The sequence below is a fragment of the Chionomys nivalis genome, chromosome 1 (genome assembly GCF_950005125.1).
Source record: "Chionomys nivalis chromosome 1, mChiNiv1.1, whole genome shotgun sequence".
NCBI classification, from domain to species: Eukaryota; Metazoa; Chordata; class Mammalia; order Rodentia; family Cricetidae; genus Chionomys; species Chionomys nivalis.
In genome coordinates, this window is record NC_080086.1 from 6,635,765 (window position 1) to 6,650,672 (window position 14,908).

Consider the following 14,908-nt stretch of genomic DNA (forward strand, 5'->3'; position numbering starts at 1 on the left):
ACCATTACTGAGGGTGCTGTGAACAACAGAGTATCCGTGCCCAGTTTGTAATGCCCCGAGGAGCGGCCACGCCCATTACTGCACTGTCCTCCCTGCTTTAAGATTTATGGCAGAGGATGTGTTGCTTTCAGATGAGCCATCCATTGCTGGCGATGACCTCTGTTCTTCATTTCCCTGTGAACTAGTCATGCAGGCCTCGGCCCTCTCTTGTGTTCCTTTGTAGAAGCATACTAATTTTAGAGTTTTGTTTAGCATGCATGGAGTGCTGGGGAGAAGGAGAGGGAGAAGCTACAGGTTGGTTAATCAGAACCTGAGAGCTGGCATATCCATTCTTACACGCTTAATAACCCTGTGGGCAAAAGCTGCTCTTGGTAACTCTTAGGGATGTAGCATAGCTCTGAGCTTAAATGAAAAGAAGTTTTACTTACAGGTAGAGCCCCCAGCGTACCAAAAGACAAGACACACATTTACCCACAAAGCAAAAGCAGAGAAGATGGGGAGGGAGGGAGGGAGGGAGGGAGGGAGGGAGGGAGGGAGGGAGGGAGGAAGGGAGGGAGGGAAGGAGGGAAGGAGGGAAGGAGGGATGAAAGGCACAGAATATAGACTTACTGCAGACACGAGTCAGACAAAGCGAAAGGGAGGGGAAAGTTCCATTCTGCATTTGTCTGTTGACCTTGTCATCACCATGTTATTATCATTCTTCTCATCTTTATTTCCAAGTAGCGTGACACACTAGGACAGCAAGGCAGAGTTTGCATTGTCTGTTCTCTTAAAATTAGAGTTCAGAACGAAAACACTCAGTTCTATCCAAAAAAAAAAAAGGACTTGAAAATAAGAAGTAGCATATGCATAAACTAGATAGGCTTTATTAAAATCGATGATGCTCGGAATTACATGTGCATTATAAATACCTTTGCTTGTGCATTGAAGACCTGAGAGCCTACAAGCAGTAAGTGAATGCACCCTTTTGTTTTTATAATTCCCATATTCTCAACAAAGGAGGCAAACGCCACCCAGGTCACAAGGTGCGCATGCAATGCCAGCAGACCACATGGAAACACATGCACTTCATCATGCATGTGTGTTGGTGTTTTCTTCTGAAATAGTTTTCAGATGAATACATGTTGCGAGAGCTCCTTCTGCTCCTTCAGCCAATAGCCGCTGAGATACCAGCCCATTGGGGCGTGGTCTCTCTCCCTTTAAAAAAGTGGCCACTTCCCTCCACCCACCTATGTTCTGACCTATCAGGCCAAGCACTTTCTTTTTTTTTTTTTTTTTTTTTTTTTTGCCTGTCCTGGAACTAGCTCTTGTAGATTAGGCTGGCCTCGAACTCCCAGAGATCCGCCTGCTTCTGCCTCCCGAGTGCTGGGATTAAAGGCATGTGCCACCAACGCCCAGCAAGCAGTTTCTTTATTTATTAACCAATGAAAGCAACAGATAGACAGATAACCTTCCCACATTAAATACATAAATGTTTTCTGAAAGATTAGAACAGGAGTCCAGTTGCAGAAACAGGATTTCTATGTTTAAAAACATAAATTTGTACAAAGTAAAATGCTGGATGCAATGAAGGGGAACGGGTTTCTCTAATGACTTTATTCTCTTCTCATCACGAATTTCCAAAATTTTTTAAGATCAGTCCTCATTATATAGACCAGACTGGCCTTGAACTCATGGAGATATACCTGTCTCTCACTCCCAAGTGCTAGAATTAAAGGAGTGTGCCACCATGTCTGGAGGAATTCCCTGAATTTGAACATGTCACACCTGCTTTGTCAGGAACCACATGACAGATGAACTCAGTGCTAAGCCCACCCCACCGGTTAAAACTGTACTCTAGACAGAAGAGCAGAGGGTTTGGAGCGGCGCCCTGGCGATGTGGAGATGGCTCCATGTTAAGAACACTTGCTGCCTAATTTAGGTTCAGCATGCAAGAAAAGAGGCTCACAACCTCTTGTAGCTGCAGGTACAGAGTATGCAAAACCCTTACCTGGTCTCCACAATCAACCACACTCACATGTGCGCGCACACACATACATAAGCACACGTGCATGTATGCGCACACATACAAACACAAACAAAATGTTTCTGATTTTTTTAAAAAGACAATCATTTTTCTAGAAAGTGACAGAGATTCTTTATGGTGAAGTGCTAACTGGCTAGGAGAATCCGTTTCTGACTGAAGGTGAGAGTTGCCCTACAATCTCGGTCTTTATCGTCTACACAGAAGACGGTTCCAGCCCAAGACTTACTGACAAAGCCATTTTTATTAAACATATAACATGTATAGTCACACAGAAACTAAACACTGAAATGCTTGGGGCCTTAATAGTTGGTCCTAGTTCTAAATAAATATAAAATCTTCAAATAGCTACAAGATGGTTCTGAATGGCCTATTTCATATAAAAGTACAAAGCAGGCTCGATGTTTTTCTCTTTACTGGTTGTTTTGGATAACAGCCTCCGACAGCATGCTGCTAATTCATTCTGCTTAAAACAGGCGCTTGAGCTGGGTTGACATTTTACGTAGTCTCTGGGGATCCTGGTTGACATTTTAAAGGGCTTCTAAGCATTTTATAATACCCTAAAATCTGGTTTTAATAAGCCATTCTGCTGAAATTGTTAACATACGGAATCACCTTTTACTGTTTGGCGCGAGATCAGGGACTGGGGGACATCTTTTTCTGATTAGATATACAGTAGTCGGAGTAAAATGTGCAAATTCATTACATGCCCCATGGAGATGACATAGCTCCTCAGCGCAGAGGCAGCCTTAGAGCAGACTGCCAGACTCGGAAGATTTAGGGAAAATAGTGAAGGCTCCTTCTTTTCTCTTATTTTGAGCATCAAATATTTTTCATTGTAACTCACTCTTTTGTTATGAGGAGGCATTCCCAATAACCTATTTATTTGCATCAAATATTTTTCTGTTGTAAGCTACTCTTTTGTTTTGAAGAGGCATTCCCAATAGTCTATTTATTTTCATTGCAAACAGTCTGCAACAAGCCACTTCCTCATTGGCCATGGCTGCAGGCACAAGCCCAGGAACTGTTTTCATCTTTTGGGGGGAAGGGGACGTTCTACCACAGTGTCTTTGCCACCATCCTCAGTATTTGTAGGATCTGTAGTCAGTTGCTCTTGTTACCGGGGAGTCACTGAGACCAAAACCAACTTACCAACTGGCTATCCTCACCCGGAGGAATTACTAAAGATCTCAACTGAATTTGCCTCCAAACTGAGACTGCGTGGTCCTAGGATGGAGTTGGGCCTTGCATCCCCGTTGGTACTTGAGTATCATAGCTCAGGATTATGAATAAATAAATCTGTAAGCTAAGTACTGGGGGCATGCAGAACCTGTAATCCCAGAACTTATAGTATTAAATCAGGACAGGAACCAAAAACTACGGAGAAACCCTGTCTCGAAAATTCAATAAATAAATAAATAAATAAATAAATAAATAAATAATATTAAACCAGGAAGACTGGGCCAGTCTGAGCTACCTGGAGAGTACTGTCTCTAAAAGCAAAACGTATTTGTATTTGTAATTACTATGTGGCCCTATTTTAGGATATAGCTTAAGGCTGGGTATTCTTAGGGGAAAGATACTGTCAGAAGTTAAAGCAGAGAGTTTAATTCTCAACCTACCAACCCAGCATTATGCTCATGGTAGGAAATGTAAGAATGGCTGCCAACCCCAGATAGGTTGCCTTTGGGAACTAGCATTTTCTTTCCTTAGAGATGTTTTAGAGAAAATCTGGGAAGAATCTTCAATATATTGTAATCTAATTGAATTCCTTTATTTCTTTATTCAGTTTTCAGAGAAGGTAGTAGGATTTGCTCTAAGTCAATGGCCCTAGACCCTTGATTTTCATTGTATTTCTACTTTCCAGGGGGCTGTTTCTGGTAAACTGACCCTTATAAGCTGATCTGCGGTTTGAAAAGAATTGATCTCCTTCAATAGTATCTAAATATTATTTGTGTTTATGATGACTCCAGAAGGGTCATCTAATACTAATAGGAAAGTCCCTCCAAAGCAGGGGTTCTCACCCTGTAGGTTGTGACCCTCAGATAACTTGCATATCAGACATTTGCATTACAATTCAAAACATTAGCAGAATTGCAATTATAAAGTAGCAACGAAATAATTTTATGGTTGTGGATCACCAAGAGAAACTGCATTAAGGGGCTGCAGCATTAGAAAGGTTAGTTAGGAAGCACTGTTCTAGTGTGTAACATGAGATAAAGTTTAGGGCTGAACTTACAGTCCTATGGCCTGACCACACTGGAAATGCTCAAGCACGGGTTTTGGAAAATAAGGAACTCTGCTAAACCGAGTTTCTGCTTGGGTAAAATGACACCATAGAAGCTCTCTGGATGGCGTCTGGGGAGCTAAAACACTGCTGGCAGGTTGGCCAGTGTTCTCATAGGAGAGGCTTCCCTGTCCACCCCATGATGTGGCATACCTCTTCTGTACTCCTAGGAGAGGATGCTCAACAATGTGCTGGCCCCACCTGACTCCCATGATTCTGCCTGCTTCTAAGCGCTCCTCTAGATGATGCCCAAGGAAGGGAAGGTCCCTTCTGTGTCTGTCATGATAGACTTGAGATGGAGAGACTTTATCATGATAATTATTGGGGTGATGGTCCTACTTGAGGGACTATTGAGTAGCAGGAAATAGGGTCTTGTGTTCTTCCTACCTTTCTGTCTTGCCCACCCTTACCTACCGACCTCCACCCAGTGACTGTATCTGCTTTCCACCACCTCAGAGAGGCTTGCCTTTAAGCACCTCACATTTTAGAGTCTGATCTACACTAGTCAGGTTAGTTTTCCCTTCTTGGTCATGTCACACAATGATGATGGAATCCCAAGCTGAGTCTTGGCGCAGAGATGAGGCCCTACACCATCTGCAGCTGTAGGCAGCTCCTATGTTTCGATTTGGAGGGCTCAGGCATTTGACTCAGGTTGAGCTAATTGTCTTTCAGAGCAGCATACCTCACCTGCTCTAAGATTTTAAAATCTGACTTAAGACTACAGCAATTCCAGCACCTGCATTCTCAGCCATACTGACAGAAGCAAAGTATCCAACCCATCTAACCCTAAACCGAGAATTATCAAATTCCATATTTAGTGAAGCTTCAAACTTGTTTTCTCTTCCCTCTAAATCCATGTTAGATTCAACACAGAATAAGGAAAAGGGGAAAATGTGTTCAATGTCTGTAATGTTGGTTATCTTGAGACAAGGCAGGTTTTCTTTTAAGAGTTGTTAAATCAAAGTCTTACACTGTGAATATTTGCTATGCTGCTTGTAGTGTCTGCAAGATCATGGAGCATGTGCACACATGTGTGTAAGAACACACACTTTTGAGGCCTGTGTAGGTGCATGGTGTTGGATAGGTGATTTCATGTGTGTGGAAATCAATTCTCTCCTCTATGAACGCAGGTAGGAAGGTTGTCCACCTTACAGGACTATGGGAGAAAATAGTGCAAGGTGGCAGAACAGTCTTTAAAAGGTTGTAGCTTATTGTGTGAACCTGGGGACTCACACGTGCACTAGAAAGAGCAACTTGCAGGTGCCATTCTCTCCATCCACCATGTGAGTCTGGCTTGACTGATGAGATGAGCCATTCCAGGACCCAAGATGACCATCATCCTGTCCACAGTTCTCACACATGGCAACCCCCAGTCCGACTCCTCATTATAACCTTGCCCCTAAGGACCTATTTAGAGGTAGAGGAGTTCATCTTCTAAGCACAGTGTTTTTTAACACATGACTTCTGAAAGCTTGTGATTCGTGAACTTTTGTTGACAAGCAATGTGCCCTCAACACAGAAATACTCAACGACTCAGTGAGTTACAGATTCACAAGATGCGATGAATTCACATGGAGCTTTTAGCAGTTTAACTGCATCAGATAAAATTCTTGAGCTTCTGAGTGCATAATAAGAAAGTTTAGTTAAACTGTTCATTCAAGTCAAAAAGAAGACATTGCCCAGTGCTCATGTCTTTGGGTGCATAATTTCCTTGCAGACACCTCTGCTCTTGTGAAAATCTCGCCTTTCAAGTTGATCTTGCTAATCAGAAACATGTTTATATAGTTCTGGAATTTGTCCAACATTTTTTTCTCCATTTCTTTCTTGTTCGTTGTGGCGTCTCTTTTTTTAGGATTCTTAGAAACACTGCACACTGGCATCCCTAACACCCTTGTCTCCACAGGATCTCGCTGGAAAGCGATGACCAACCTTGAGAAACAGCCATACTATGAAGAACAGGCCCGCCTCAGCAAACAGCACCTGGAGAAGTACCCAGATTACAAGTACAAGCCCAGGCCGAAGCGCACGTGCCTGGTGGACGGCAAGAAGCTGCGCATCGGGGAGTACAAGGCCATCATGAGGAACCGGAGGCAGGAAATGCGACAGTACTTCAACGTCGGGTATGAGAACCGCATTCTGGTCCTGTATCACATAGTGCCAACTTCCCGTTGTCCATGGGAATATCCCCATCGCCCATTCGGGCTGTTTACTTGCAAAGCAACCTTTTGAAAAGGAACCTGTAGGTGGAGACTGCTCATTGGTTTCCCAGCCACCCAGAACCAAATAATCACACAGAAACTATACTAATTACAACACTGTTTGGCCAATGGCTTTGGCGTCTTATTAACTAACTCTTACATCTTAAATTAACCCATTTCTATTAATCTTTGAATCACCATGAGGTTGTGGACTACCAATAAGCTTCTGGCTGGCAGCTCGCATCTTTCTCCTTCAGCAGCTACATGGCATCTCCCTGACTCCCCCTATTCTCTCTCTATATCTCTCCCAGCCTGGCCTATGTTCTGCCCTGCCATAGGACAAAGCAGCTTCTTTATTAACCAATGGTAATAAAGCATATTCAAAGCCTACAAAAGGGAATCCCACATCAGGAACCTGCAGTCTTTTCCAACCCTGTATGTAGCCCTGAAAACGTACATAACAGACAGACAGACAGATGTGTTTCTAAGTTTGTATGTGGAGGGGCATTCTCTGCGAGCTGCCTGCTCTCCTGAGTTTTATTCACAAGTTATTTGAAAGCAGAGTCAATAATAAATGTAGTCCTGATGTCTGATGTTACAAACTTAGAGCACGCATGACTAGATCTCACCAGTTCTCTTCCTGGCTGGTGTCCGTGATTTCCAGCAGTTGGCCATGATAAATTTCACCACTGGTAGTTTAGTCGATATAGCACAACCTTACAGTAGTTACAAAAAGAAGCGCCTGTGTCTGACTAGTATAGAGTCTCACACACACACGCACGTGTCTGTGTGTCTCATACAGTAGAGATTACATTTAGGACATAGCAAGGTCATGCACAGGAGAGTTCATCCTGAACTGAGAACCCTAGGTTGCTCTCCTCTGCTTTCCATAGCGAGGCCATGCACAGCGATGCTACACACTGCCTATAGCCGCCCTGAAGAATTCTCAAGCTACACGGAAATAAAGTCATTCATACTTAAAACTGTAAGATCAGGAGAACTTAGGATACTAAATGCCACTCTGGGTATAGGCAGAAGGTGACTGAATAATAAAAGAAAGGAGCTCATACCTGCCACGGACCCTGCAGAGTCCGTGTGTTCTGGGCAAGGCTCTGGGAGGCCCCTGTTTCTGGAGTATATAGGAAATGAGTGAGTGAATGAATGAATTGCCCCGACAATGCCTGTGTATCCCATCCTACCAGGGACAGTTAAATTAATCACTATGGTCCAGTGCAAAACCAAGAAGACAAAGTCCCCAGGTTAAAAGGTTTTAAAGAATCTCAAGAGTGGGACAGCAAGATTTGGAAACAAGCGTGGAACCATAGGCAATTTCTGGGGTGGTATGTCTTTAAGCAGGAGCTCTGCCTCCTACCCCAAAAGGGCCCACACCGTTTCACACAGTAGTTAGATAAAATGATAGCTTTACCCTCCCATGTTTTGTGGACCATGGCATTATTTTGAAAGTTCTAAACAGTTTAGAGATTTTGTCCGTTGTGTTTGAACTCTCTTTAGGCTCCATTATAGGAAAAGCAAACAAAACCTCCTTCCATTTGCCATAATGAAGGCAGGTGAACTGGGAGGCAAACTCTTGGGTAATTTGGCTTAATCTTTCTGTGCCAGATCTTTTCCTAATAATAAAAATTTAGGATTATTTAATTATCAAGGGGTAATTCAACTAAATGCCTCCTATTCTATGAAGCCCGATGCAGGTAGGTAAGGCATTAGAATCTACATGGGATGCCATTTCAGCGTGTCCCATGATTGGGTAGACGCTGGTTCCAGTTAGGGTGGCGCTGAGGCACAGGGAAGCCGAGACGTCCTGTGCCCACTCACCTTCTCTCTCTGCGACAGGCAACAAGCACAGATTCCCATCGCCACTGCTGGAGTTGTGTACCCTGGAGCCATCACCATGGCAGGAATGCCGTCCCCTCATCTGCCCTCAGAGCACTCGAGTGTGTCCAGCAGCCCGGAGCCCGGGCTGCCCGTGATTCAGAGCACATACGGCGTGAAGGGGGAGGAGCCTCACATCAAAGAGGAAATCCAGGCCGAGGACATCAACGGGGAGATTTACGACGAGTATGACGAGGAGGAAGATGACCCCGACGTAGATTATGGGAGTGACAGCGAAAACCATATTGCAGGACAAGCCAACTGATAAAGGCCCACAGACTGCGGTGAGCTGAGGACTTAATGAAGCCCTAGCTGGCCCATCCTTACCAGTGGCCAAGCACATTAACTTTCTCGTACACTGACTGTTATTTTAACTGTTAGTCTTAAATAGTTGGGACATCAGCTGACAAATAGACCTCAGCCTCAAAAGGCTCGGAAAGGAAAAAAAAATGTTTCAAGCAAACAACATCAACCACGAGAGATTGAAATAAGCTATGGGTAAAACAAAGCCAGTAACTCAGCTGCTAAACCCAGCACTGAAGTCTCGCCCGTCAACTTTTTTTTTTTTTTAATAAACTTTATGGCTGTTTGTTCTATAACTAGAAATTCTCACTCAGGTACACAGTGCCAACAAGTGGCTTGTGAATGTGTTTCGTTGTTTTGTGCTACAATTTTTAAAAAGAAATACGTTTTGTTTTGTTTCGTTGGGGGGAATGGTTCTGGGGTTTCCTTTTACCTTTTCTTTCCTTTCTTCTCCTTTGTGATTGTCGTCTTGCACCTGACAGAAGGAGGGAACGGGGCCTTCGACCCCTCTGCCCTCTGCATCTCTCTACTCTAAAGATGGAGGCCTGTGTGCGAGGGTGGGGAGAGAGGAGAAAAAGAGCCTGGTTTTGCCTTCCTTGCTTCTGTGCCCCAGCGTCAGCAACCGTTTGCTTTAGAGACCTCCAACTCTTGTACACAACACTACATCTTGGAGCAAGTGCCAAATCCATCCTGAAGCGATCACCAACTTCCTTTTCTAAGTCCTTCCTTACTCCTGCTCCTTCGTCCGTGGGGACAGTGTTAAATCTTAGACAGTCCCTGGAAAGAGCTGATACACCAGCAACTGGTGAGATTGATTTTTTTTTTTTAATGGAAACTGTAGGTGCCGTTCTCAGGTGAAAAGAGAGAGAGAGAGAAACATAGAAATTTAGAGAAAAAATATTTTCTGATCTTGGATTTCTGTGTGTGTATGTGTGATCATGGTACATTAGCTACATTCCTATTAGGGAATAATGTTGGGCCATTGTGAGCAAAACCCACTTTTGGGAATGGAATCCCACCCCTCCTAAGCAAGTGGTCTAGAAGCAACCTTGCCCTTGGCTTTGCCTGGCCAGCGACAGTGGAACTAAGCGTAGGGCTCAGAAATTCTATTTTTCAGTTTCTAGTGTGCTTATTACTGGGTGGACGTGGTGGCCCTGTGTCATGGAGAGGTGCTTGGCCAACAAGGAAGCTACCAGTCAAATGCTTCCTGAGGTCCCTTCTCCCTGGACAATTTGCTTCTTTTAATGTTTGCTACTTAGTAATGTGTGTGTATGTGTGTGTTTCCTGTTGAAACTTTGAGCAAAGCAATCATTGTTTTGACCGACTATATTTGGCCATTTTTCAGAAATACAGAATTAGCTTATGTCTCCAACATTCCATCCTTCACTGATTGGGAAACAGAACTGCTCTATAAGATTTTTTTTTCATCTCTCCCTGCAATGAGGTCAGAGACTGTACTTCACAAATGGGGGCCATGTGTATTTCATGCCCCGGATTTGGTTAAAATTCACTACTGCACCACAAAGCAGAGCCTGGCTGGACGCAGAGCCCCTTACCACTGTCTGGTCCTTCACTCTGACTCTTGAGTCGGCTAAAGATCATTGCGGGTGCCAGCAGAGCCCATGCTCGGAGCAACAGCCAATGGTGACCCAGCTGCTGGCTCTGACATCGCCAACCCAAAGGCCAAGACAGGGGTAGGGCCTGCACCAAACACAAAGTCACTGCAGGTCACTCCCCCTTGGTAGCGCTGTAGTCAGTGACTGAATATGGGACAGTGTTCCATCTCACTCTCATTCTGCCCCGCCAAACACTGCCCTCAAGTTTGATTTTCATACATAATGAATAGGCAAAGAAAAAAAAGGAAAAGAAAAAAATCTTTTTGTTTTTCTCTCTCTCAAAAGTCTTGCTCTGGAGTTTTGCTTGGAGGAGCTGATCATACCTGCATGTCAGAGGTTTGGTTCTATTTTCTGTTTGTGGTTTGTTTGTTTTTTGTTTTTTTTTAATGACTGTATTTTCCTTTGAATTGCCTCTTTTTTGCTAGTGTTGTAAAATGATGATAAAATAATAATAATAATAGTAATAATATTAATAATAATAATGGTCAGCTGTTCCCAGATTAGTAAATTATGTATAATTTATTTTATTTCTCCCTATTTTATTCTGCTCTGATTTGGAAGCACAGCCAGTAAGCTGTTAGGTATTTAAAACTAATATCTATTTCCAGCTCATACACACATGTACACCTATGCATGTGTGTGTGCGTATGACACACACACATACGCACCCACACACTTCTCCACCCATAACTTCCTCTGTGTTGACAGTTTTGGCCTCAGTAGCGTCAGTTCTGGTGTTTAATACGAAGGGGTGAATTAGGAGGAAGATCGTGTTCAATCTCAATTAACTTATGCTCTTTTCTCTCATTATAGTTATTTAATTACCAGTTATCTAGAGCCAACTTTTTGATTTTGTTTTGTTTTGAAGCACTCTGAATAAGAGAAAAATGGACACTTGTTTTTCTACCATTATAACATACAATGTGAAAACAGGTTTATAAAAAATATTGTTTCTCTGTGTCTGTTAACAAACCCTCCTGACTGATGTGGGTTCTCCACCTCCGCGTGCTGCGTTCCTGTTCCACAGCACATTCTAGACAAGCTTGCTTTTCATTTCCTGACCTTGGGCAACAAGAATACTTTGTTTTAGCTCCAGGTAGATGCTACCGAAGGCATCCATGGTCCAAATCCATCCCAACCCAGCGCTATCTGAACAAACTCTCTCTTTGGTTTGCATTTGTTTTGTTTGAAGGGAAAACAAGTTGTTCATGGTGACCTGCAGCTGCCAAACCTCTCCAGTTTAGTTGAGTTTAAGTCCATGATTGAATTGTGCCCAGGCAAAACCACAAAGCAAGTCTGTAATGTCCCGTCATGGTCTGTTCTGACATTTTCTTCAGTGGATGTTCAGTTTGCTTTGCCCAACAAAACCAACAAAAACAAAAGTAATTCTATTCATGTCTAAAGTGCACTGAAGTCACTTGAGGGGAAAAAAGGTGCTTTTAATAGCAACATAACTGTGTTAAAACTTTGCCCTTTGGGCCTTTGATTGGGTGATGATTCTTGTGAAGGATCCTAAAACCTTTTGTTCTTGTCTATGCCACGCAATGACCAAATAAGATATGGTATAGGAAATAAGACATAATGAAAAGGTCCAAGTTAGCGAACTGCATCCCTCCTCCTCCCCTGCCTCTCTGTTCAAGCCACACCCCCACCTTTTCTCATCATCCCAACATTTATAACAACACTGAAGAATAATACTGCCAGTTTCTCCTTTTTATATTTGTAATTGTACCTCTAAATATCATCCTGTTTGATATAATTCTAAGAAAAATATTTACCAGAAAAAAATGGGTTAAAGTTGTTTGTAAGTTAATGATAATTTGGCTAGTTACTACAACCAGGAGAAACACGGGCCCATGTGTGCGTACCCCTCCTCATCCCCCAATGCATTAGTATATTTTTATTCAGATTAGTTAAGTGAACTTTGAAAGTTCATTTAGTATCTAGTGAAGAATAAGAATTACCTTTGTGCAAAACACCTCCCAATAAACATATTTATCATGGTTAAAACTAAATCTTCCCATAGGGAATGAATATTAAAGTGTAAAATGTTCTTTAATGAGGTCACTTCATATATTTGATTTCTAAAGTACAGTTAACTTAGTTCACCTAAAGGAAATTATCTTTACCATTTAATGGTCCATTTTCAGATATTTTCTTAATGCAGAAGCTGATCCTGTTCTCAGAGGAATCCTCTTCTATCTCATTCAAAAACATAAGAAATAATTATACTTTCCTTACTCTAAAGGGTAAATTATCGAATTGTAATAACTGTATATTTACAGACAGGTTTATAAAATATTTGTCTATCACGTTAATAGTGAAATACAACTTCACAAGGTTTGAAAGAAAAAAAAAACCCACTTAAAGTGGCTGAGGTTTCTCTGTATTGTAGGGCATAAGCATTTCTTTAGCCAGGTTTATACAGTATTTAATTTTGAAGTTCCACAGGTTGAAGGTGACGTGTAGAGTTTCCCACTGATGGGTCCCTGTAAGCCACAGTGTGCCTGTCCCTGGTCCACTGAAACAGTATTTATTCAGCTCCCCTGGCTTGAATGCACTTAGTCTTTCTAACAGTTTGGATTTCAGAAGTGAAAATGTTTTGTTTGGTTGGTTTTTTTTTTTAATGATTAAAAAAAATAGAGAAGAGACAATCAATGCCTGGAGCTTAAAACAAAGTATGTGCAAACTACCATCTCACTTGAAATTTAATAAAATAAAAAATTGTGTAAATATAACATAGAGTTATAGATTTCTATTTTGTTCATAACACATAGTGTAATATAAGTTGTATATTTTCATGTTTTTTGGTTTTATGTTATCATTCATGCCACAATAAGAATAAAACAGGAGTTTGTGTACTCTTGGGAAAAAAGAAAAAAAAAACAAAATTAAGATGTGGGTTCCCACCAACCTGTTTTTTGCTTTTCTGTTGTTTTCATTTCCTTTTGTTTTGCATTCCCTTTTTCAGTATTACTGCCATGCAAGGCACCAATAAAAGCAGCAAATGTGTTCTTTATCTATTATACTGTGTTTCTCTGCACAATTTATTTATGAAAGAGTAACTATTCATTTATGAGACAAAGAGAAGTCTGGAGAACTTGTCCCCTCACTATAAACATCATGACACTGACTGACTCTGAACTGAGAACTAAGGGCTTCATGCTTAAATGTGGATGATCCTAAGACAGGATCCACGCAGGAATCCACCCCGAGTCCACTCTTGTGTCACTGACTTAGAGACAACTCTCTCCTTATCTCCTAGGACACATCACTGGGTGAGGACTTGCTATTCTTACACCCCATGGTTACACTTTCTCCCAGTATGTGTCTGGCACATTTCCTAATGTCAGCTCGCACAAACTAAGAACCAGGAAAGATTTTCATCGCAGTGAGGTGCAGTTTTAATTGCTTAGGACACACCTTAGCCTCCAGCGTCGGTGATCCATTATGAAACTGTTGTTAAAAACACACGCCCTTCCCCCCCCCCCCCCCAAAGGCCGTTTTTGCTCCCAACATTGTGTGTTTTCGGTCCTGATAGTTCTGTGTGGTCACACTTTGCTCTGAGGGTCCTGAGTTACTGCTTGGTTTGGGGGCTTGTCTGTAATCAGTATTAGTTACATGAGCTAGAACCTTCTGTGAGTGCTTGTAGAACACACGTGGAGGCCGAGCAGTTGCTGCTCTGCTGTCTCTCACTGAAAGGAGCAGGTTGCAAAGCTGAACTAACTACTCAAAGTGCAGAATCTCAGGCCCAATCCAAGCTGTCATCAATCAGAATCTGGGACATTAACCAAGTCGCTGCCATCGCTCAGCTCCAAATGCTGTGTGAACGCTGATAGCCCCACACCATTACCTATTTGGTTTGGTAAGAGGGGCTGTCTTTTTCCACTGCACCTACCTCTCTCTTGCATGTGGAATATGGTGTTTATTGCTGTCTACCATGTTTGCACACGGACATTAGGCTTCTGCAGAATACTTGACACCTCGGACAGAGAACACGCTTAGTCTCTCTCACATGAATGGCTTTGAGAACATTGGAGACATCACTACAGCAATAACCCTTCTCTCAGCATCTAGGAGTTCACTTAGCCAAGCAATAAGCTTCAGATACTCCAGAGAGCAGGGGCACCAGAAACCTCATTGACACACATAAAGCACAACAACATGAGGTTTGCAAAACATCGTTCTGAACAGAAAACATCCATCCTGGACTTGGGATGGGCTGTATTTGGACACACCCTCAGACGCTCAGGAAGCAGCTTCATCAGATTTTAGGTGTGGAAAATCTGAGCTATTAAGGTAAACTCACTGCCCTTGCTCTTTACCAAATAAAGCTCCCTTAGCTGCATCCTACAGCGGTTCAGTTTAGAGACCCCAGCGTCATGTTCACGGCTAAGCATGAGTTAGAGACTCTTGCCCGCTGCCGCCAAAGGCTTGAGCAACTGCAAGAGTCTCAGCCACCAAGGAAAAGATTCCCATTTCTCTAAGTTCAACACTTCCATTTAGTATTCAGACAGTCACATTTTGCATTAAAGATGCCATCATTGTAAGTGTAAGTGTCCTTTCTGTAGGTTCTCCGTGTTACTGCAGC

General features: G+C 42.5%; 1 protein-coding gene across 6 annotated transcripts in view; it reads left to right on the forward strand.

The window, feature by feature from the left end:
• The window catches only part of Sox5 (SRY-box transcription factor 5), a 394,103-nt gene extending 380,787 nt beyond the window's left edge, over positions 1 to 13,316 (forward strand). For all 6 annotated transcript variants that reach the window (XM_057770810.1, XM_057770842.1, XM_057770818.1 and 3 more), the window contains 2 exons: positions 6,214 to 6,430; positions 8,360 to 13,316. In XM_057770810.1, coding sequence (XP_057626793.1) covers positions 6,214 to 6,430; positions 8,360 to 8,663 — 521 coding nt within the window. In that variant the 3' untranslated portion in view covers positions 8,664 to 13,316. The remainder of the gene's footprint in view (positions 1 to 6,213; positions 6,431 to 8,359) is intronic.
• The last annotated feature ends 1,592 nt before the right edge of the window (positions 13,317 to 14,908 follow it).